This window comes from Sciurus carolinensis, chromosome 11 (genome assembly GCF_902686445.1).
Source record: "Sciurus carolinensis chromosome 11, mSciCar1.2, whole genome shotgun sequence".
Lineage (NCBI taxonomy): Eukaryota > Metazoa > Chordata > Mammalia > Rodentia > Sciuridae > Sciurus > Sciurus carolinensis.
Window position 1 is genome coordinate 128,159,145 of NC_062223.1, and position 25,642 is coordinate 128,184,786.

At 42.8% G+C, this 25,642-nt stretch overlaps 1 protein-coding gene across 2 annotated transcripts in view; it reads right to left on the reverse strand.

Moving 5' to 3' along the window:
- The window catches only part of Ets1 (ETS proto-oncogene 1, transcription factor), a 64,201-nt gene extending 39,166 nt beyond the window's left edge, over positions 1–25,035 (reverse strand). The window contains exon 1 of one of the 2 annotated variants that reach the window (XM_047517089.1): positions 24,605–25,035. In XM_047517089.1, coding sequence (XP_047373045.1) covers positions 24,605–24,686 — 82 coding nt within the window. In that variant the 5' untranslated portion in view covers positions 24,687–25,035. Of the gene's footprint in view, positions 1–562; positions 682–24,604 lie in introns of those variants that run through there. The other variant, XM_047517090.1, reaches the window with a different exon arrangement.
- Between the last annotated feature and the right edge of the window lie 607 nt (positions 25,036–25,642).

Below are 25,642 nucleotides of genomic sequence, written 5' to 3' on the forward strand. Positions count from 1 at the left end.
ACCCATCCAATCAAACAGTCCATCATTGTCCCCAACGACAGGTTGCCACGATACCTGCAATGGACTCCTTTATCAATTAGGGAAACATACACCTGGTTGCCTGCCCAACCACCTCTAAAGCATTGGCCAACAGACACCACTCCAAAGAAAAGAGAAGTGGCACAGAAAATCCCCAATTCACCCTCCACGGACCTGAATGCTCAAAAATGGGAGCCGGTCTCAAATTACAGCCAATGCACACAGCCACTAGGGAATGCACGCTGTTTGGGTACAATGTGCCAACTCTGAGGTAGATGCCTCTTCACACAGGGAAGCTGCCCTAGGACAAAAGAGATGGTTTGCTACAGGACAGAGCATGCTCCAAACTTCACCATGAAGCCAGCCCTGGGTCCTGCAGCAGGGCCTAAGAAAGAAGCCTGCAGAGACAGCCAGGCACTTTGAACATCTGTAGGAAGTGACCTCAGACTTTTCCCTCCTTCCCTTCAGCCACCCCCTGCCCCATCCCCCAAAAGGAGTTTTAACACATTATTACCACTGAAGTCCTGAGGATTTGGTGACTCACCAGACACACACATGGTTCCAATGAGCCCTTGACCATTACATGGTAGGGAAGCAGGAAAAACAAATGAAAGCAGTTGTAATTCGGCAGCGTCGGGGTTCAGACCTGCCAGACAAAAGGGATTGCAGGCAGGTTCCCAAATTCGTTCAGGCACCTGACATGCAAAAGCTATTTTTAATCACTGGATTTATTTCTTTCCTAGCCCCTCCACCATCCTCCAGCTCAGCAAACGTACTGGAAGGCAGAGCACAGCCCAAATCAACTCCAGGTGTTCAGGGAAACCCAGAAAGGCTCTTCCGTTCCAGGATCAGAGCCAGCAAGCAGAACCACCCCCTGGGTCCTGCATTTAAATTTTCTCTTTGTGTTCCTTAGAACAGTTCAAATTTCCCACCCAAAACATTGGGTAAATGGCCTGAAAGTGAGGACATATTTGAATGAAGGTGCCCTGCTAAAAAAAAGTAAAAATAAAAAAACTTCTTAATATGTGTTATCTCTAGCAGTTTTGTCAAGTGAAGGTACATGAGACAGTCTCAAAGTTCCTGAGGAGCAGCTTGCTTTCATTCTGTACCATGTTCTACCTGCCTTTCAATGAGGATTACATGAAAGGCATGTGAAAATGCCAAGGCCTAATACATAGTAGATGCTCAATAAATTATTGGTGGCTTGCTTTAACATCTTATAAAATATTACTGAAAAAAATATATGATTGGATTACCTAATGCTTAGAGAGACAACAAGGAGAAGGATGTGACAATTCCCCCAGGTACAATTAAACAACTGAGAAAATGAGCATAATGGAGGAAAAAAAAATCGCATTCTAAGATACAAGTGGAAATTGAAATCATCTAAAACTGGCTCTTTCTTTTTCATTGGATTAATTTCATACCTATTCTGCATCCTTCAATCTGCTAAGGGGGAAATCCTTTTTCAGGCAATTATCTGAAATATGTTTGCCATGAAATTTCACAGTTACATGAATCCAATGGGTCTTTGGTCTTAAAAAAAATCCTATCAATATGGCACAAAATCAAAGTGTAATTTTGCGTTCAAAACCCTTTTCTCTACATTTGGAATTTGCCAAAACTCAAGTTGCATTTTACCATAGTCATTTATGGACCTTTAGATTAATGACACTCTCATAAATCCCCAGCACCAGGAAAAAATTAAAAAAGGAAAGACAGGAAGAAATGAAAGAAGGAAGGAAAAGAGAGAGAGTTAAAGAATAACTTAGTTTTGGATAATCATTCAAACCCCATACAGAGTGCTTCACATGTTTCAAATCATTTCCTACATACAGGATTACACTTGACTCTCACCAAATAATTTATTTTTATAAGTCCTAAATGTTCCAGAACAGTATGATTTCTTTGTCATAAAAACCACAGAGCCACAGTCTCCATATCACTAAGGAGAAAGTGGGAGCATGGCCCTTTCCTGCAGCTTTACAGCCAACCATACTGCATCCTATTGGTTCTTCCCATGATGCACTTGTGTGTGTGCCCAGGCACATGCTAGGGATGTAACTCAGGACCTCCAATATGCTAGGCAAACACTCTACCACTGAGCTACACTCCCAGCCCTTACAATTCTGAATGAGGGAAATCCTGCCTTGCCCTCCACTAAAATACAACAGGGTCAGGCTTTTGGTATTGACATGACTTAGAATAGCCCCACCTGAGAACATGGAAAACATTTGATATTCCACATCTTCCTAGGAGTGTGTGAAGCTTCCACCTCTAAGATCCCGAAGATGCCAGTTAATTTGGGATAACCAGTTTATTTTAATTTCACTTATTCCCTCCTGTATTTATCATTAGGGCTATCTGGATAGAATTTTTCACTTGGGAAAGTATTTTCTCCAATAGTTGAGTGCGTCCCTCAAAACAACCAAGTTTAGTATAACCTCCTCCCCTCAGGCAAGGAAACTGAGGTTTGCAACCGTCACTTTAGTGATTTACCCAAGAAGATTAAACGGCAAAGCAATGTGCCAGGACTTAAATTCAGATCTTCAGACATGAAAGTTGAGTATTTCTTCTCTGTGGCGACTTGCAGAGTTAAGAACAGGGGAAGCAGACATGATGGGACACAAGAACATTTCTTCTCATTTTCGCTACAGAAAAAGTTCTTTCTGCAGAGGGATGAGCCTCCATCCTAAGACTTTCTGCAGACAGCAGCACGACACAGAATCACAGGCACTACTACACATCTTACCCAGCACTGGCCTGCTCCAGCCTCGGCTCAGGGCCCACTTGGCACTGGTCTGGGGCAATGAAGACATGGCCAAGAGGGGTCCTTGAGAATCACCAGGAAGGCTGGGCGGGGCAAGGTAGAGGATCAGGAGGTTTCTCTATGGGCAAAGGAAAAATCTGGGCAAACAAATGGAGTGGAGCCCATTTATTTAGGCTGGAAGAGGTGAAGTTTTTCTGCACTTTTGAACTGTTTTCTCAAGGCCTGCCTCTCCCTCCCACGCAGGAAACAAACACTGAGACGGGCCTCTTTCCAGCGAGTACTCCAGTGGCTCAGACCTAGCCTGGGAAGGGCAGAAGGAAGAGGGGCTTCAGAGAAAGGAGAGAGGAGCTGGGTGCCATGGGGCCATGGCCACAGGAGGAGGGACCCCAGGCAGGACCTGGGAAGAGAAAGAAGGGGAAGAGCTGGCAGAGAAGGAGATGCAAAAAGAAAGAAAGAAGAGAGCAGAGGAAGGAAATATTAGAAAAATTTTAACTGGAATTAAAAGAGAAGGCAGGCTGGGGACAGGCTGGGATGGGGCAGCGACTTACTCTCAATTGATAAAGTTCAGAAAACATTTTTCCATAAGTTTTGAAAGGAAATTCTCTCCCCACTTTCTTATTTATTTATACATTATATAAATACATTTTTAAACCAAAAAAGGACCGTCTTTCCAATGGGAAAAAGCCTTGTTTGAGATGAAAGCCAGTCTTCAAAAACCCCTCAGAGGAAGCTGAAACCCCACATGTCTTGGTGCTACAGAAAGAAAAACAAAGTGGACATTCTTCCTAGTTCTAAGGCTTTTTTATGCAGATGTGTTTTTCTTTTAATAAATAAATCTGGACAGAGAAGGAAAATGCACACTCATACACATTCACACAGCACGACTGTCTGTTTTCAACCCAGGGAAACCACGACGAAAAATAAGAATAGCTAAGTCCATTTTCCCAGTGTAGGAGACAAAGATTCTCACTATGCCAGGCACCAGCAGGAAAGCAAAGCACATAACACATCCAGCCCACACTGCCTAATCGACAAAGGAACGAGGGGTGATCCATGACATGGCAGAACCTGGGGAAACCCACCATCCATCCCCAAAAGCTGCCTCACCTCAGACACCCAGTTGCTCCCTACTCCGAGCCATTCCATTTCACTCATAAGCCATGACAATGATTAAAAAGTGATCCCTCACATTGGGTTAAATCTGCCTTCTTAGTTCTACCCATCGACCCCAGTTCTTCTGGCTGAAGACACATTGCAAATTTAATCTTTCTTATCTAAAAGTTTTTCAACTGCTCTCCTTTGTCATCCCTTCTGTCCAGGTTTTTAAATTCCCAGATTCCTCAAACTACTCGTGGTAACATGGTTTTTGGTCATCCACCCCCATCTAAAAGCATTTCTGTGTCCCTAAAGAGCTTCATAAGCATCTACAGACAAACATACTTCTCAAGCACAAAATGAGACCAAAATGATCACTGTACCCCACAAGTTTTGGTCATGGAAGACCAGGACAACATTAATAGACACACCCCCAAAGTCACTCAAAGTACACTGCTACCCCTCTCCATATAAACTGATATGCTCCACATAAACTGCACATATTGACTGGATTTTATTAACCTCAGAGTAGAGTTTTACATTTCTCCACATTAAACTTCACCTTGTTTGCTTTGATCCATGTGCCCAGGCCTAGAGATTTTTTGTGTCATGAATCCATCCTCGTCCTATCACGTACCCATCTCAGCTTTGCACCAGCTGCAACTTACTAAGTATGTGTTCTGCATCTTTCTCTATTCTAAGCCCCTGATAAAAATGTTGAAAAGGCAATGACCAAGTACTGAGCCCCATAACATAACACTAAAGACCATGCATTACTTTGACACTGACACATTAATCAAGACCCTCTGGGTATAGTTGCTCAATGAGTTACAAATCCTCCTGACTTGACTATCATCAGAGCCACATATCTTCATCTTGACCACAAATATATCATGGAAAAACTGAGACAAAAGTATTACTGAAATCAAAAGATGAGGCCACGGTATTCAGCAGCTCTACCATGTGAAGTCAATTCCCCGCTTCAAGTTTCTCCCTAAACACCAAACGAATGCAAAGGCAGCAGATGGGAATGGCTGAGCTGAGATTCAGACTTCTGCACAATACAGAAAGAAAGGGGAAAAGAGTGGAGAGACAGGAGAAAGAGAGAGACAGCAAGAGCATGCTGCAGCAAAGCAAAGCTTTGCTTCTAGAAACAATGGGCAGTTAGAGCACAATGGCTACAGACAAAGTGTTGGTCTATTTATATCTGCCACTGTGAGTCCCAGACAGGAGGAACTGGAAGTCTGCCCTGTATGCATAGCTCCAACTGGACCCGAGCTAGGAGGAAGATGAGGTCACCAAGAATGTTGCCTGCTTAGGAATGGGCTTCTTTTTTGCTCACACAGTTCCTGCTCTGCCTAAAGGATGTCTTTAGCCCAGTGAAGAAGTTTGCTTCTTGGAATCGATGGAGGTCAGCTCTATGGTTCCTGAGCCAACAGTCTTATCAGGTCTGTTAATTAAACATGTTTAAGGACACCATAAAAGAGTTTTTCCATGGGAAAGTTCCCTCCTCACTTCTCTAGAGCGGAATAAAGAGGTCAAGAGTTGACATTCACAGATATGTTTGCAACGAATCTCAATGGAAATCTCTTCTTTCCCTCATCTTCAGCCCCTGTAGATGGTTTCTCTAGTTTCTGGAATTTCACCTTTTGTTCCAACATGACTTTGGAGTGATAATCAATTTTAACCCTTCCCAACTGTGTTATTTATATTCTTAATTTTCCTGCAGGTTTACTCAAAAGGGCCATCAGTGGTCAGATTAGCCTGCAATAGACACCAAACTAAAACTGCAGAGTCTGGGCCCTGGAGAATGGCACAGAGAAAGAGACATAGGACCGAGTCCCTGCCAGTAGTCACCTCCTTCTTTCTGAGTGTCACCAAAGCTCATGGCATTAAAGCATGATAAACAGCAACAGCACCCCCTGGACCAGTTCACATTACAGCCATAAGAATTCTAAGTGCAAAGCTATAATCTCTCAAAAGCAAGAAATTCAGGAATTAATACTGATTCCCCTGCAGAGTGGCTTCAGCTTTCTACCAGTGCCTCTGTCTTTCTGTCACTGACTTCCTTCCTTGTTCCTGGAAAACAATATTAGAGTGTGTAGAAAGGAGTCCTAAATAAGATAATTTTCCACCTTTTTATTTAAATAGCTGGGGATATATTTCAGGGTGAATATGCCAGGTCTTGTTTCCATATTGAGAGGAAATTAGTGGCAAGCACTTAATGCCCTATAATTTAAAAGCTTAAAACAGAGCAGGTAAGGGTTAGACATCACTAGGGTCAACAGCTGACACTGGTTACATGGAAAGAACTAGGTTCCTTCCCTAACCCCACACTATCTTCATTATCTTCACAAGTACATGAGTCAAGGGGCTGGGGAGATAGCTCAGTCAGTAGAGTGCTTGCCTTGTAAGCACAAGGCCCTGGGTTCGATTCCCCAGCACCAAAAAAAAACAAGTACATGAGTCAATCTCAGGGTTCAGACCATGTGGAGGATGCCCTAATAAACTTGAACTACTAAGATAAATGAGATAATATGCATGAGATGACAGCAAGCAAGCACTCCAGTATATCTTTCATTCTATGCAGATGGTAGAGACTGAAACTCAGATGAAGCACTGACCACCTAAAATACACCACACAGTAAAGATCCAAGTGGCTGCGTGAGCCACATGACCTGGTTCAGTATTTCATTCAACACTGATTCTACTTCTCTCCACCCTTAACTCCCTACAGGCTAAATATTCAGTTCTTTCCAAGGGCCCTGCTGACTCATCCTAGTGTAATGTAAGACAGCCACATGGGAGCCACATGGTTGGAATGGAGAGAAGGCAAAGAGAGACACATTTCTACCCTGAAGCAAGGCTGACATCAGAGAAGATGCAAAAATTCCCACCCAGAGCATGTTTGGCAAGTGCAGGACACAGATCCCCTCTTCACCTATCACAGTCTTCAAAAAATGCCCGTGCACCACAAAACGCACCAAAAACCAATGGCATGGCCCCAAACCAGAACATCTGGAGCTTAGAGTCTCAGGCTTTACATATTCCACAATTTATGGAATACAGGCCCCACTCAGTTTTGTAAACCCAAATGTGTGTCCCTAATGAGCCAGAAATCCTATTACTTTAAGGCACTTATGTAATAATTTCAGAGTCCGAACTGAAGTTTCCAGAGCTACTAACGAGGTACTTAGGACCCAGAGAGACCAAGTTTGGAGGGAGAATGGGTTACTCTCCCCAAACCATTAGGTTCACCACTAACCCTGTCATCTGAGGCTACTCTATGGTTTACGCAGACCTACCTAATCTATAATTTTGGCCCCTATTTTCTTCAGCTTTGGCCTTTTTTATAGCTTGGAGCAATAAGTACCACCCCATGTATTCTACTTCAGTGTTCACACGTTTCCTTGTCTCTGCTCCTCTGTCCTCCTCACTCTGGATATGTGCTGCATAAACCCATATCTGTAGCCAAAAAAGCAGAAAAGAAGAATGTACAGAATTTGTTGTAAAACTTTAACAACTCCTCAGAGGGAGGTTCTCCCTCCTGGCAACCAGACACAATTATAAGATGAATGAAAAGGAAGCTGCTGGAAAGAAGGAGGAGCTGAGGTCTATCGTTGGTCAGGGGTCCTACGCTATTCCTGGAACTCAGAATGAGAAGGAACCTTAGACGTCATCTACTTAAAACATTTTCTTTTACAGATGGGGTAATGAAGCTCAGAGTTGACACCAATAGCCTTAGGTCACATAGTTACTAATTCTAGACCTTGTGACTCCCTGTCATTTTTTTTTTCTTTGTTCCCTCCCCCCCTTCTACACCACTGCTGTTTACTTACTGCCATGAATTGGGAGGGAAAGTGTCCTCCAGGTCTGCATAACAAGCACCCTGGTTCATCGTTCTTGATAAACAATATTCCTGTCCATTTCTTAAGACCCACAGAGAGACAAATTATCTAAAGATCCAACAAATATTAAAGGATTCAATGGACCCATGACGCTATCTGCTTCCACTGCTGGTTATAAGTTTTGAGTAACAATGGTCACACTCTACTGTTGAAGACTTTCCTTCGAGCAGATTCCTGCCGTATATAAGGAATCATAAAACAAGAAATCTATGAAACCCAACTTTAATTGCACAATACCATTATGGACACCAGTTCTGAAATGTGAAGGTACTATCCCTGTCTATCCAGAAAAAGCAAAGATAAGCAGTTAATTTCAGGGACCTTTATCTAAAACTCACTAAAAGAAGAACAATAAGTCATGGTGTCATTTGATAGCTAACACTGCCATTCCAGCCCCGCTGGTGTTCCAAACAGGGTAACCAAAAAGGGATACAACAAACCCCAGTGACAAAGCCAAGGCATAAAATCAAGGGCAAAGGTCTATGAATTGAACCTCTGTGTCTATAATGAAACTGTCTAACCCCCCCAAAAGCATGAAGGCCTGAAGCAATATAAGCAGTTCCAATTCTAAATGCAAATTGTATATAGGTAGCAGAGACCTAAAGCTTCAAGGAAGGACACACCTAGCTTTGACCTATTGTAGCCCACACAGGTTTCTCCCTCTTCTTTTCACAATGGGTCTCTCCTAATGGCCCCAAACATACAGACTACAGCATTCTGGCAATCCCACTGCTGCCCCAAAGTCTCGCCCACACAGGCCCAGAGCAGACAGCCTGGATGCTTCTTCCAGCAGCAAACCCAAGAGAGGCTGACAGGGTCGCCAGGCAAACCCAATCTCCAGATCAATGGACAAGACAGACCAATAGGTGGAGAGTAGAGGAAAAGGGATCAATGCAAGGGGCAGGCAGCCCAAGCCACTCTCCATCTGCCTGGGTCAGGTGGGAAAGGGAGAGACCAGGATGCAAAGCCCTCATCCGCTGCTAATAAATGGCTCTGCCTCATCAGGAAGCCATTAGGAAATTGCAGCCACCACAGCCCAAGCTCCCCGGACTGAACTGTCTGCATGCAGCTGGTGAAAGCGCTCATTATCTCCACCCAGCCCAGACGTACACTGGCTCATTCCACCATGGAGTCCAACCAAGAGAGCAATCTCAATGCAGCCTGAGCTTGAGTGAGGAGGGAGAAGGAACTGAAAAGGTCCTTGGAGATGGGGAGATGCAGAGCTCACCCAGGTGTGTGTTCCAAGCTCTCATTGGCAACAGGGGCCCACTTCCTCATTCCCTGATAGACAGCAGTTCTTTAATTCACAAAGAACTATGGACTGAGAGTGGGCATGGGGCTACTTTGGGGGTGATTAAAAGATACCAAAATTAGATGTGGGCAACGACTGTGAACAACTCTGAATGTACTAAAACCCACTGAACCCTGTACTTTAAAATGATGTATTTTTGTCCTGTGAATTTTATCTCAATTTAAATAACAATAAATTTTAAAAGAGAAGGATCTACTACTGACCCACCATGTAATGCAACAGAATCTGCTTGGTAACTGAGAGTCAGGGACACTCATTTGGAGTTTCCCTTCTAGTGAACAAAACAAATGGCACCTTATTGCTCAAACAATAGCTATGTGCTCACAACCAGAGAGAAATACTACAATGATGGCTAATGTGAGAAGTTTTGCAATGGAGATTGAGGCAGGCGCTGGGTTTCAGAAGCACTGAAGGAGGGGCCAGGAAAGAGCCTGCTGATGGGGAGGGGAGATACAGTGACAAGGACAGTGCCAACAATAGATGGATGGCATTACGGAGAGGGGAAGACAGAGAGGATGAGCGACCCACACCCACCTCTGACACATGGTAATGCTTAACATGTTAGCTAGGCTATGCTCACTGTGACATTCGGAGCAGTTGGGCAAGGTCCACTTCCAGAGGCAGACACCTGGTGTCTGCAGCTTCTGGGACCACTTATGCTGAGAACTCAGAGGAAAGACCGAGGACTCCAAGAGACAAACAAAAACCCTTGCCCAAAGATGATTCCAGCAAAGGCCGCCCAAGCCCTCCTCCAAAGCAACGTTTGCATTTTTACAAGGCTCACTGAGGAAAGAAGTATTCATTAGACTCTGGTTCTTGCTCCCTGGCTGGAGGTTTCTCTCCCAACCCCAGTGAGGTGACAGAGGCGGGGGCAGATAGAAGGTGAACCTCAAGCAAACAAACATAGGCACAAGATCCCTGGACGGGAACTGAAGAAGGCGTAGTCACAACACTGTGACGGCAAGGGATCTTTTTGGGAAATTCTTTTCCGAGAGGGATCTGTGAGTTCGGTCCCCTGGAATGCCCTGAAGCAGCTCTGATTGGTTCCCTGGCCCTGACTAAGATTGAGCAGGGCCCCACCCTCAGATGAGTAAACACAGGGAGGAGGAGGGAAAAGGAGCAGGAGGGGCAGGAACCAGAAAAGGCAAGTGCTGACTCTGGTTCAGGGAACCGACAAGATGAAATTCAGGGAAGTGTGTGTGTGTGTGTGTGTGTGTGTGTGTGTGTGTGTCAGAATTCAAGAAATAATTCTCTGAGCCTCACACACCACTCCAGTTGGGATCCAGCCCTGCCTTGGCAGCTGGCTCATTGCTTCTTTATAATATACTGAATTAGTCACTGGATTAGCAAGCACATTTACACACACTGGCGCACAGCTGTTTAAAGACACACGATCCCCTTTTCTAGGTGCCAGATTCTGGCTGTAAATCAACCACTGCAATCAGCAACTGGCAAACCCCAGAAGTACACGGTTACTACAGATTTCTTTAGTTGCACGGCACTTTAGGAAGTCGGCTAGAGTGGGGATAGTCTAACACACACGTAGGGGACAGGCCAGAGACCGGGCAAGAAAAGACAATGGGCTTTTTCCCATATTTTTGTATCTTATGGAGGTTGCCAAATGAATTTATTGACCTGGACCTTCACTGTCCCTTTGAGGAGGGCAGTCAGGTTTAGGAAGTGACACCTGGGACAAGGGTAAGCCCCTTTCTGTGTCAGCAGTCTATGGTTTTCCCTCTTAAACCTTCCATGCTCAGGATACCTCTCAGGAAAGAAAGGATGCCAAGACAAAGAGGAGTACTTCATCAATGAAAATAATTCAGGGTCCTGATAACCATTCTAAGAAGCCACCGCATTGAAGAGGCCAGGGTAAAGCCTGAAAATAACACTTCAGAGTTGGAAACTGACCCAAGTCCGAACTCAGGCATGGTAAGTACGCGTGAGAGGGATTGGAAAATAATGTAACTGGCCACAGGGACTGTTCTGGCCCACTTGGTTATGGGGGTGTCAAGTGGAAAATTTTCTGTAACCAGGTTAACGGTAACCACAGTTTTAACAACCGCTGAAGTAATAACAGCGTCAGCAGCAATGAACATTTGTACAGAATTTGGTGGCCTACGAGATAATGATAATACTGTTGGTTGAGACCCTGTGGCAGTGAAAAAGGATTTTACAGGAATTATCTCTAATCCTTGAAAAAGTCCTGAAAGCTCTTTATTATTATCTCCATTTAAGGATCAGAAAAGCAAAGCTTAGGGAAGTTAAATAATTTTGAGGACAAATTAGTAAGCAGTAAGTCTGAATTCAAACCCAGGGCTGTCTTATCTGCCTCAAGTGAGGAATATTACTATAACCCGCATCATAAAATAAGGTGATGTGATTCAGAAATGAAGATCATTTACTATAAAAAAAAAAAAAAAACACGTTTAAATCTTTTCCCTTTGACTTGGAGATCTTCTCTACCAAATGGGAAAATGTGAATTTCTCTATATCGTAAGATTATGTTAAGAAATCTGTGGCATAAATAAGCCTACCTGAGTAATTAAAACAAGAATCAAGTACCAATTACTAAATGAGACAAATTACACTTAGACTCTGTCGGAACAGGAATTTGGGGAAGATTAACAAATACTGTGACTAGCTTGTGTAGGAGGAGCCTTGTGTGTATCTTGTACCAATTTTTGGAAATTCAAATATTACCTCCCTGGAATTGGTTAGCCTATAAAAGCACTGAAAATACTATTTTCTTACAAAGCAAGGCAGCTAAGGGCAACTGGAGATTTGCTTTATCTTTGTTCACTGCTCACTGCCTGCACCATGCCAGCAGGCAGAATATGCTGGGCAAAGTCCTGTGAGTCCAGGGCAAGTTGTCAGGGTCCCATCTCATTAAAAACTAAGTCACTGTCTACCCAGTACCCAAATCCTTTGGAGACTCTGTATCCAGCATGAAATTTCGAAGTTTTTCCATGGACCCACCCATCACAGAAGATAGAAAAACCACAAAGATCCCCTAAGAGAAACCTACTTAAATCCAGAAATAGGTGCTTTATTAAAAAAAAAAAAAAAAAAAAAATCTCCAGTTGAATCAGAGGAACCCTAGGTCCACCACGTAGATGTTGATTCATTCCATGTGTGTGTTTATTTTTCTACAAACATTCCTGCTGCATCAAGTGGCCTCGAGGCCTAGACTTGTGTCTCCAAATGTCCCCTCCCTGGAAAATTCTCAAGCATGGGTGGAGCCCTCTCTTCATTCCTCGATGTCCCAGTCTGGAAATGGGGGGGAGGGCAAAGAACCCCCAAGTTTATTAAATTTAGTAAGCCACCTTTCATTTGTCTATCTTCTTTCATTTGTCCATGGTGCATTTTCAGATGTACCATGGAAAATACATGAACTATGTTTTTCTTTTTTTTCTCCTTTCCCTCTACTACACATCTCTATGGTAAATATTTATAGATAAACTGAATCTTTTCTTCCTCACCCTGATAAAAAATGAGGAGTCTGAAAGAGAACATACTGCACAGAACCAAGGCCTCTTAAAAGAATGTTGTCAAGTTTTCTCTCAGAATAGGTTCTAAGTAGGCAGGCCATTACAATCAGGAAAGATTTAAGTTCATATTTTAACTTTGAAAGTGTATGACCCTGGGCAAATTATCTGAACCATTCTGAAATCAATTTTTACCTACAAAAATGAGGATTAAAACACTAACATTGTAGAATTATTTAAAGAAAGTAATTATTTCTATAAAGCACTTAGCACATAGTAGGTGCTCTGTAAATATTAGCTTCACTTCTTTTACTCCTTGTACCTGCAACACAGCTACATATAGAGACTAAGAAAAAGCACCCAGCAGTTTTGAAGAACATTTGATTTCCATTAGGAGACAGGGAAGGTGTAAGATTGAACTCTTGATCTATGTGAAATCAAGAATGCATTTCCTGTACACATGTGCATGATTCACCCATGGGGAGTTCTTATGTATTCAGCAACACCACTTTGTATCCTATCTCCCACTAATTTAATAATATTCTTTGTATCACCAATGATTCCAGAGCACTTTTGAAATGTGAACTCATTATCTCTCCCACTCTCTCCCAAAGAAAGGCAACTCACTCACTGGAAGCAAACTCCTTCAATAAGAAAACATACAGAGATAGTGCAGAGATGTGATTATCATCTGGGGTCTCAGAGTGAAAACAGATTCAGGTATTCTGATTCTTTCTCCAGACAACAGAAGGACATGGGATGACCACCCATGCAGACCCACTCAGTCAATAGCACAGAAAATGTTCAACCTGGCAACAGCAAGATCAAGGACCCCTAGGCCTGACCCAAAGCTGTTCCAAATGGAGAGTATTAAGCCAGGAGCCTGAACTCTAGTTTAAGGAGACATACACTGTGGTCACTCTAGGATTTACTTTACAAGTGCTAAAATTTTCCTGGCAAGCATTAAGAAAGTCCCAGATTTTTTAAAAATGCCAAAATTAAAACTCTTCTCTGTATTTTTGCTACAATCAGATGTCCCACCCCCTACTTCCCATGGCCACCTTCTCCTCCCCAATAATCCAGAGGCACCCAAGGACACCACTGGTTACCTAGGATTTACACCCACTTGTAAGGAAATAGCAACATGCCAAAGGAATACTTCCTGGGCTAACAACCTGTCATTTGGCTCTGGAATGCTCTGGTTTCTAGCATGACCAAAACTAGATAGGGGTGGGAGGGAAGCTTACTTTTATTGCTAGGAATGTAAGAACAACACATTGTGTTAAGGAGATAATCCAATACAACTTTGCTAAACTCTGGGTGTATAAATACATATACACACATATAAGTGTTTGTGTGTATGTGTGTATATTTATACGTTGTATCAGATTATATTATTTTAGTTGTATCAGATTATCTCCCTAATAAAATGTGTTGTTGAAGTAGGTGTGTGTGTGTGTGTGTGTATGTTTTTTCCAAATCTTTTTAAATTTAAAAAAAAAATGTGTTCACATTTCTTTTTCTTGTTGGGTGTGTGTGTGTGTGTGGTGCTAGGGTTTGGACTCAAAGGTGTTCTACCACTGAGTTTCATCGTCAGCCCTTTTTATTTTGAGACAGGGTCTTGCTAAGTTACCAAGCCGGCCTCAAACTTGCAGTTCTCCCTGCCTTAGCCTCTGGAGTCACTGAGGTTACAAGTGTGTGCCACCACACCCATCCTCCTTTTCCTTCTTGAGAAGGAACTATCTTGCCATCCTATCATGGATATTGGTGCAACCTCTCTAGATCCTATGTGACTGGGGTTCATGCAACCTGCTTCATAGCTCAATAGTCAACCAACTGCATGGGACTCCTTAAGTACATATAAAGTATGCAGAGGAAACCTACCACCTGCAAAAGGGAAGAGAATGTCTTGTTGACACTTTGACTTTAAACTACTGTTTGTTAGTATTAAAGTTTAAGTGAATGCACTTACTATTAATTAAAACAAAAATATATTGGAAATGGGTGTGTCTGGATGCAAATGTGAGGGCACTTGGTGAATTCTGGCTTCACATCTAACTTTGCCACTTCATTGCCATGCAACCTTGGGGAAGCAACTTGGCCTCCCTGCTCTGCACCTCCCTTATTTGTAAAATTTTGGTACCTTGATGGATTACTATGGGCTCAAATGTAGTAAAGGCGCATGTCAAACACTACCTACTAGATTATAACCAAGTATTAAGATAAACTGGTAAACAATATGTATAGCAGATCTTAGTATTTCACCCCGATTCAACAAACATCCAAATATTTCCAAGAATTTTTTTTTTTTTTTTTTTTTTTGGCAGTACTGGGGATTGAACTCAGGGCCTATGTGCTTTCAAGGCAAGCACTCTACCAGCTGAGCTATCTCCCCAGCCCTCCGAGAATTCTTAAGAGAGCAGATGCCCAATTTTAGAATTGGCTACAGCTGGGTTTGAATCTAAACTCCACTCCACAGCTTAGTGACCTTGGGCAAATTGTTTAACCTGTTTCTTCATCTGTAAAATGGAATTATGCTTTATATCATGTGTTAGAGTAAAATAAGGAGGTTCTTGGCACAAAGTTAGTATCCAATATCTAATAGAAAATAAAACGCAACATGAAAAGAAAAGGTGAGTGGAAATGCACACCAGTAAATAAAACTCTACCCTGGGGTCGACAGTCATTTTCCTTGTTTTTTCCCAAAAACATTGGCTTGTTGAATTTAGGTCCTTGCTTCTCGAAGAAAAGGGTAACTGTGACAGATCCTGCTCAAAATGTGGAAATAACTAAATAAAGTGAGATTTCAGATAGCAATGATGTGCAGGGAAAAGATACTTCCACTACGACAAGAGCGGCTTTTGAAAAGCAAGGCAGACTATGCTGACCACACCCAACACACAGTTAGTTGTAGCTTCCTGGAAGGCTGGGGAGCCAAAGCAGGTGCTATCTTGTCTGTCCCCGACTCTACCTTGTAGCCTGTGCTGCTCAAGGGTCAGCTGGTTACTGCCCAGGCACCATCCTGTGAACAGCCCAGCAAGCAGGCCTGGGCCTTTCCCTCTGCAAACAGGCAGCAGGGCCTTGACTCACTGGGTTTGTCAGGAAGAGGTGCTGAGGTGGCTCACAGCAGCACGCATTCCTGATGCAGGAGGGGACTGTTTCTCAACAGAGCAGAGCAACAAGAAGGGGCAGCTTAGATGAAATAAGCTCATTACTCAGACCACGTGCTCAGGTCTGATGGCACAAACAGAGTCCCCTTCACCTACAGGACCCCTAACACACATCTCCTTCCTCCAGCTTGGACCCCACGCTAGAGCTTCCTTCCACTGCCACAGTAGCAAAGCCTTACAGAGAAATGAAGCTGTTACATGTTGCAAGACCAAAAGGAAGGTGTGACACTTGATCCAGTGTCACCTGAGACAGTGTGCCTCGGTTTCCCCAACAGTGGGCAAGACCTGCATCAATTCCTAAAACCTCTCTCTTCAGAAGTTGCCCTTCACAGAAGCACCCCCAGCTCCCCCAATGACCTGAGTTGTATTAACAGAATTTAGCAAACTGCCCACTTCTTGAATGGCAGTCAGTACTCTTTGCAAGCTTCAATTATTTTAAATATTACCTAAAGTAACAGTGTTAGGAGACACCTTACAAGTCATCTTCTCTCATTAATTTATTTGACTAACAAAGAAATGAGTGCCAGAAAAAAATAAATGAAATGGTTTGTCCAAGATCAGACAGATGATTTGCAAAGTCATAGCCAGAATCGAAGCCCCCTGACCCTCCAGCTGGTGCTGGGCCCCCCTAGTGGACCCTCCATTCATTTCATACACAATATTTACTTTCTACTATTATCATGTGTGATTCCCTCTCAATGATGCAAAACAACATATGCATAGTGTATAGAATTAACTAAAATGTTAGGCAGGAAATAGCAAATAGGAAAAATGTATAAATATTAGAGTATAAAAGTATATCACATGAAATTTTTTCCACTGAAAATTCCGTGATGAATTCCCAAAAAGGTATTTTAAAACTACTCAAGGACACATTTTTATTTGAATGTGAATAACAATGAGTTACTCTTGTACAAAACTATAATTGTACAAAAAACAACATTAATTAAAACTGAACAGGTATAATGCCTATCACACAGTGGGAGTTCCTAAAGAATTCAAAAACTATATATCTACAAACACGCAGTTTAATAGATACCCTTGCCTGACCTAGATTATTTTCCATTTGTACCTTGACAATATGTACCTGCTTGATTCTGTCATGTTCTCTGAGGTTTAACGCTTTTCTGATAAACTGAGATAGAGGTTTTAACAACTAACAGTATGAGTGGGAGGAAAAGTAATGCAAAAAAAAAAATCACCTCTCTCATAAGCTTATTCAATAACACTGCTCTGTCCTTAAAAATCTCCCCACTTTCAAAGGCAAAAATCATCCTGAGATTCCACATGTTGCTACTTAAGTGGTCCTGGCCTTATACCTTCTTCCCTCTTCCTTTACTACAACCAAGACTTTTCCTTCTGGTCTATGTAAGCCTTTCTTTCATTCCAAACTTGAAGCCTTCTCATGTTCTTTTCTATGTTGAAGATTGCCCTTCCCCTGTTCTTTCACCTCCTTCAAATGCTTCAGAAATGCCATTCTCTGCCTGATGCTGGTCCACGAAACTGACCTACTCCAGAACTGATGAAAGAGAGGGCCCAACAGGCACAGAAACTACAAATAACCATTGATCCATGCATATTTTCATCAGTTCAAACCCTGGTCCCCCTGCACTAATAGCCATGGAAGCCCCTGGAACCCACAGAGAACATCCCTCAAGTCACCCTGATGAGTCATACACTCTGATTTTAAAGTATTCAGAAACACCCAAAGAGCAAAAACAACAGACCCAAGACTGCCCACTGTGCCACCTGAGGCTGGGATTCCCAGTCAAGTGCAACCCTTGGTCCAGATGGGGACTTCTCCAAAAGGCTAGGAAACATTGCTTAACTCTTTACATTCCTTTTAAAATTATTTCCTCTTGTTCGTTCATTCTTTCATTAGTTCTTTCTCCCAGTTTCTTACTCTTGCCCTACCCTCCTTCTTCCTTCTTCTTTTCTTTTTGTAGCGCCAAAAAAAGATGTTGCAACTGAACCCACCAGTCCCCTCCACCCTTTCTGATGAACCAAGGACTTGTTTACTTTTGTTTTTGTTGTCATCCACTTTAGTAGTAAGTAAAAAAAAAAAAAAAAAAAAAAAAAACTTTCCTTGCCCCCCCCCCCCCTTTTTTTTCCTTTTGGCAATGCTAGGGGTTGAACTCAGGGCCTTGTGCTTGCAAGGCAAGCACTCTACCAGCTGAGCTATCTCCCCAGCCCTTTTTGCCCCCTTTTATCTCAGCAGTAAAACTTCTCATCTTGGATAAACATTGAAACAAAACAAAAATTTTAATTGTCTTCACTTATGGAATGACATTTCCCCCAACTCAAAAGATCATAATCTCTCTCTCTCTCTCTCTCTCTCTCTCTCTCTCTCTCTCACACACACACATACACACACACAACATGTAAAGTTTACAGTTCCTCTGCAGAACCTTGCAAAGCAAAAATTAACAGCTATCACAGCTACCTGAAGCTATCGAAAGGTTTCAAATGTTTGATGTGAATTTGTTTGAGGTTGATTTTGACTTGTTTCTCAGGCGCTGAGAAATATTACATTATGTGTCAAAAACAAATGTAAAAATATAGCTCATGGTTGGGGGAAACCACATTGAATTTAAATTGTTTCAAATTCTTAATCTCGTCTTGTTTACTTACTTTGCATGGTTTAAACCCTCAGATTAGCAACTGAGTGAAGACATTCTAAAGAGTAGTATGATCCAAATTTAGTGTCTAAATGAGTGATCCATGTCTTCTACAAGAGTCCTAGCTCAGTCTTATCATTCTAGTATTATAAAGAGTGCTCCTTTATACTCTCAAGAATGTTCTAGTTTGGATGATAAATTGTACGATCCCCCTATCTATATGCCATCAGGATCTGAAATCCAACAACCCCAAAATCCCCAATTCTACTTGGGTCTAATAGTACTCTCTAGGTAGATTATTTTACAACTCTCCGACATAGAACTGAATGTTACACAAAATCACAACTGAAAAAAAAAAGTCATATAAAGGCAGTAAGAAGCCACATTTGGAGTGTCAAGTGTCCGACTGGAACCCTAGCTGTAATCAACTGGGAAGAACCTGGAAAATCTGACAATGTTGGACAAATAATAAATATTTATGGCTTGCACAGCAATATTTTGAGTGTATCTGTAAGCATGGCTCTTTGCCAATGAAATCAGACCTACCACAACCTACACTACATACCAATATCTTTCTGCATAGAGATTAAATAAACTATACAATTAAAAGATACAGGTAACACAGAAAGGGCTTCAGAAAAGCAGTCAATTGGAAATAGCCTATTGATGAAATCTGGAAAACATCCACTGAAGTTTTGAAAAAAGATGTTTTTAACCCAACTGAGAAAAAGTTGCTAAAGACACATAACAGGTAAAATATGACAGATTTTAAAGGACTTGACATTCACAGCCCTGAATTACTGCAAACTCAGGCAAATCCTATTAGGGATTCCATCTGAGCAGAGAAATGGGACCAAAGTGTCACTATGTAGCTGCTATCTAAAACATGGGGACTGTTGTTCATATACAAATTCCTTTGTGTTGACCACGTGGACCCAAGGATGCTAAGTATTTGGGAAAACACCTCCCCGCCCCCCACCCATAATGTGGTGATAGAAGAACCAATAGCTTAGCTATAGATAAGGACCCAAGGAATTTGGTTCTCCATTAGCCATGCACTTGTGGATGGCTAGCAGGTCTGCATGTAGAAGAATTCTGGGGTTCCCCTTCCTTCCTTAGACCTTTATAACTCCAAACAACATGCATTGACACACAAAATGGACTTTTTTAAAAAAATGATCTTATGGGAAAAAATAAAATCTATTTGCTGCATGGACCTCCAATGTAACTCCTACTGCCTCTTTCTAAGCAGGGAAATTAAACTTCAACTGTCTTAAGAAAATGAACCTGGGTGCTGATCGACATCTTTTATCATCTAGATTGTGAACAAAGCAAAGCAAAGCAGAATGGCCCATAGAGGAGGAAAAATGGGCAGAATCTGGAGGCTCAGGGAAGGATCAATCTTGGAAATGAACATTACTACCTTCCCACCTGCAAGTCAGCCAAGGACATCTGGAAGACATTGAAAACACAAGAACCCTAGTTCTCCTCTCAACCATATGAGGTCAGTTTTGCTGGAACCTTTAATTATCTTCTTAAAGTAACACATCTGGGTGGCCAGGTGTGGGGACACCCTTTCCCCAAGTAGTCTGGAGCACTCAGGTGATAATGAAGCCACCTGACTGCAGAGATAGCAGGGAAACCCTTGTACTCCCTGAAACCCCAAACCATCTGAACCCCCAAAGCACCAATTTGCACTGCCTTCTCATAACACCCATGTTTTAAGTTCCAGAGTTCCTGAGAATAATGTGGCTTTTTTATTTTAGGTACAAAATGCCTACAACATCCCATCAGTTTATAAGTTTCGAAATGTGGCATTATACAAAGTATGCACCTCTCTGAATATCATTTTCTTCATCTGAAAAAAATGGAGAGAATAGTATCTCCCCCATCCCAAAGTAAATGTGAAGCTTAGAAGTGACTCTGGGAAGGCAAGAATTCACCTTCAAGGCAAGCTCGTGAAATGGTACCATAGCCATGCGTTATTTATTCTGCAAACAGAGAGATGGCTATAATTAAACTCTCTCTGTTGCCACTGGAGAGTTATCTTCCATACTCTTTGGAACTGGGAGATTCTCTTTCCTAGAAAATCTTGACCTACACCAACCAGCTCTCCATTTTGCAGAGACTTTGCAGGGATGTTGATGGAGCCCAGAGCAAGCTGGGCTTTGGGAAGTTGACCATAGGTTGCTTTGTTTCCTGGAGGGAGTCAATGTTCCTACATGGTGGTCTGGCCTCTTTAAGGGGAAAAAAAATGTTACACAGACAAAAAAAAAAAAAAAAAAAACAGCAACACAAACCAACCAAAAATGCCAGGAATGCAAGTTCTGCCAACCAAATAAATAAATAAAATGTGAGATGTTTTTTATAATAGCTGGACATGCTGCATTTCTCAACCCTGTATAATGGAAAAACTCCACTCTTCTACCAATCCTGTCCCCCTTGACCCCAGACTTGGTGAACTTCCTGCTTTGAGGCAACACTGACACCTCCATCTCCCTAAGTAACTGACCAGCCCCTGGACCACTAACTGTGATAGCTGGGCCTAGAGACACTCTGGAAGTTACCTGCTCACCATGTTTGCTCTCTGGAACACAGAAGCTTCATTGGCATGAGATCTCAGCTAAGTAGTCTTCTTTAACTTTACCCTCTTTCCCTCTCAAATACTAATATATTGAAAGAGAGATATAATGCAGCTACCCTACTGCCTCACAAAAATTTCAAGGGCCTCTGAAAATCCTACACTGGTAGAGGTCACTTTTTATAAATTGGCTTTCCAGTTAACTGTTAAATAGAATCTATTACAGGTCAGACACTGCTAAGATTTTGCATATATTCATAGTTTTAATCCTGCCAACCCTATGAAGTAAAATGATTATTAAACACATGCAGGAGTGAAGCACAGAGAGATTAAGTAATTACCCAAAGTCACACAGCCCCTAAGTGGATGAGCTGGGATTCACACCCAGACAGGCTGGCTCCAGAGTCCCTGCTCTGAACTACCAGGCTTTTTAGTCATTAATGGAGTGCGGTCAGTGGGGACCTGGAAGCGAAGTGCGCAAGTAATCCTAATAGCCCAGTAGTTCTGCTTTTCTGTCTACACTGATGAAGATGCAAAGACTGTCCATGCTGGCAAAGGATGAAGCTTCTTCCTATCTCTCAGAACAATAAAAGTCCCCACACACACACCCATAGACACTCTCTTCCCTGTGTAGAAAGCACATCAGGGCTGGTCCTTTCATTCCTATAAATGGGTAAACATCCAGAATTAGAACTCTTATCTGGAACTAGGCTCACCTCACCAAGAAGGTGGAGTGGAATGGGGAAGGAGAGGAAAAATGAAATGACTTGGGAATGTGTTTGCTTTGGCACCCAGCCTTGGTGGCCTCAACCCCGTCTTGGTGAACTACACATCCAGAAAAGAATCAGGAACAACTCAATGGTTGTGTTTGGTTTTTTCCTATCTAAAATCTGAGAATGGTGCAATTCAACAGTATATCCCACTTTATACTCATGAGGGATACTCAGAGTCAATGTTATTTCAAAGTATATGTTAATTGGATATTTCACATTGTCAAAATCCTGTGAGGTTTCGATATAGAATACAAGTGAATAAATGTTCTTGCCAGTTTCTAACCACAAAGGCAGGTAAATACTCCAGGCCTTTTGACTCCTGTTTGGACACCCCACCTCCCTATTGCTAATATTTGGCTCTCATAAATTTGGGAATGGGCAGAAAGGAAATTTTGGCTTAATCACTGAAGCCAGATAAGATCCACTAGTTGTCCCCACACATAAGAAATTAAGCAACTCAAAGAAAATCATTCTGACAAATATTTAAGTCACAGCTGTGGACACAAAGTCACGCTGTGAACAGTTAAATTTTAAACACATGTCCTATATGGTCTGATGGGCAAGGCAAACCTGCATTCAGTCAATGTCTTGTCCTTGCACTGAAAAGCAGGCAGCCTGGTCAAGTTTCTTCCATCTATGCACCTGCAAGTTCAGGTCTTAATTGAAGTTTCTTGCTAAGCTTTCAATGGTAACTTATAATAGTACTCATGAAAATATATACTGAGAAGTTGGAAACTAGAACTAATTTTGCTTCAGCCACTGGCTTTCTGGATATTATTACACAAGTTACTTACCTTTTCTGTGCCTCTGTTTCCCTCTCTATAACACAGGCATAATATTTACACATAAGCAATTAAAGTCCAAGGAAAAGGTAAGCTAAAATTTAGTTATTCTACATATATTTTCAAGTTTCCTTTTTATTTTCCCCAAGAAAGTGCTAGAAATCAAACCTTAATATAATAAAGGCAGAAGACTGCCAGCTTTCTTTGGCCAATTAAAATTTTGTTGTATTGAAGGTGACTTACACAGCCTGCTCTGTGGCTTGGAACCCTTTATGAGCAAGAAATTCATTGTAAAGGTGCTTATTGTAATGACTGTTGACTACAGCAATAAGCTTCACTGTCCCCATTTTACAGATGGGAAAGTTAAATCAAGTTACTTGCACAGGGTTCACATTTATCATTATCTAAAATAATAGTACCTTATACTTTAAATCTCTAAGATTCAGTATTAAATTCCAAAAAAAAAAAAAAAAAAAAAAAGCTTCAGCTGTTTACTGTGATCTAAAACATGTGTTGTCAGGGGGCCTTGTTCATTACCAGCACTAAAGGTCTGTTGTAGGTATGTGAACTGACATATCTACATGACATTTCCCAGATGACCAAATCTGTCTCTTCTCCATAAACACACATAACAACACATATAAACAAGCCATTTTTAAGGAAAGGACCTATTAGTTGAGTTTATGTCTACATTGTGAACTATCTTTCTACTCCTATATATGGTTTGGATCAATTGTGACAAACCAAACTTACTCTGGCTCCCTTGAACCCCCAAATGCAACCATTATAAAGGATCATTTCTGAATTGTAGCTCTAAGTTTGAAATGTCTCCATGGCTATAGCAGATCTCAGCATTGCTCTGACCATCATCCTGATGACAAGAAGTTTGATCTTCCCGGTGCAGAGCAATCCTGGGATTGAAAGTTAGGAGACCCATGGGGAAAGAACCTGACTTAAATGTCTTTATTAACATTTCTGAAAGATCTCAGAATGACAAAACATCAACTTAGCTTGTGTTGAAAATTTAGGCAGATTAAGAAAGGGTTAAAATAAGCAACAAATGGCAGAGGCAAAGAAAGGGCAGGCCATAGTAACTAAACTTATTAATAATCGGGCACAATAGAGATGCATGATACTATGATTATTTTCTAGAATATATCACCTCCTCCCTATAGCTTTCACCTCTCTGACCACTAATCTTTAAGGATAGCTGGCAGTTCCCCTAAAGAAAGCATATTCCCTCTCGAACTGCATTAGTTCCAGGAATCCTGTACAGTTGGACTCCATCTGCTCAACACCAAAATTTGTGTCTAAAACATAAATGAAATTTCTTTTCTACCCCTGTCTTCTTTAAAACCTTACAAATCAAAGAATTAGACAACACCATGAACCAAAGACACAAGTCTCATCTGGTGTTGGGATGCTTTTCTTCTTCTAAGATCTTTGGTACCAGAGGACAACTTGATGGCAGAAGATAAATGAGTAAAGTTAGTAACCTGTGTAAATAGGATCGGACTTTTCCAAAGAGGATACTTTCAGTTCTCCTCCTGCCTCCTATCCCTCAACCTAGAAAACAGGAGCTAGACAGCACAGGGACATGTGACAGGGGAGCTCAGGAAGGCAAGACATTATTTGAAAATAGCTCTCAGGCTCTAGGGCCAGCCCGTTAGACACCCTTCCAGCTTTTACTGCCCAGGGTACTCAACCAGCTTCCATTCTGAGGGACACAGAGTCGATGTCCTATGAGGTGGTGTCTGAGCCCTCGATAATCATAAGAAATAAAGACTAGAGGGCCCTCGCTTATATGGGAAAATTATAAAAAATAAAATAAAATAAAAGAATGCAGACGCTGGAAATTCTGTAAGCTTTTTTCCCCACTACTCACAAAAACGCAGCTGTGAAAATAAATACCACCACCCAAATCAAGGGTCTTGGGCCACCAACAGCCTTCCTCCTCGCTTCTCCCTCTCTCCAGCTGCCAACAGCATCCCCTGCTCCTGCAGAAACGCACAGCTCAGAAGGGAGAACCGAAGAAGCACAGAAGTGGAGGAGACCCCGGAGCTGGGTGGGGGCCTCGGCAGTCACCACTCACCCGGGGAGGGGAAAAGCTCCAGATCGACTTTTTCTGTCTTGATGATGGTTAGAGTCGGTTTGAGATCGACGGCCGCCTTCATGGTGCCAGAAGTGGGGGACAGACGGGATGATAGCAAGTTTGCTGCTACTGTTGTTGTTTTTCTTTTTAATAGGGATTCTTAACAGGGGAAAGGGGATGGGGGAAATCCGACTTTCTTCCCCCAAACTCTCAAATTCCTGCTGACTTTCCCCAGCGCCTGGACGGTGCGCGCCCGGCACTGTCTCCCGGGAAGTTGGCACTTTGCGGAGAAGTGAGCGCGCCTGGGTCCCAGTCTCGCCTGCGCCTTGCCCTCTCCCTCCTCCGCGACACTAGCCCGGCTCCCTCCTCTCCGCCCTCGCCGGCGCTGCTACGGCTCGCTCTTACTCTTTCCAGCCGCGATCTCCCTCCCTCTCTTCCTCCAACGCTCTCCCCTCCTCTTTAGGGCGTTCCTGCAGTGCAGAACCCCGGCCTCCGCCCGCCCCGGCCCAGGCGATCCACGCGGGAGGGAGCCAGGGGCGGGGCACCGAGCGAGGGGGCGGGGCCGGGCCGGACACCCGCGGCCAATCGCCGCCAGAGACCCAAAGTGAAAGGAAGCGCGGGCGGCGCGTTGAGCCCAACCAGCCAGCCGCTAAGCGCGCAGTGCTTAGGCCGCCGAACCCACCGCCAGGGAGGAAGGATCCCGAGCGACTGAGCAGGCCAGAAGCAGGGGCTGCTTCGACCGTTTCGGGGAGAGTCGGTCTGATTCTCCACGCATTCTTCAGAACTTGGTCACCCGCTGCTAAGCCGCTCCTGGTAGCAGCATAGTTTTCCAAGTGCGTGTACATCATTCATTCACAAAGACTGACACACAGGACGTGAGGCATGTGGATGAAGGGGCGAGCCTGTGGGCAGACCCAGGAGTTTCATGAACTGGTGTCCTCAGAGGGTTTTCTGAATATTGGACTCCAGCCGGATAGTGAGTCAGGAACCAAGGCTGTTTCTAAAACGGAGCCTTTAGCTTTTCAAAACCCACCCGTG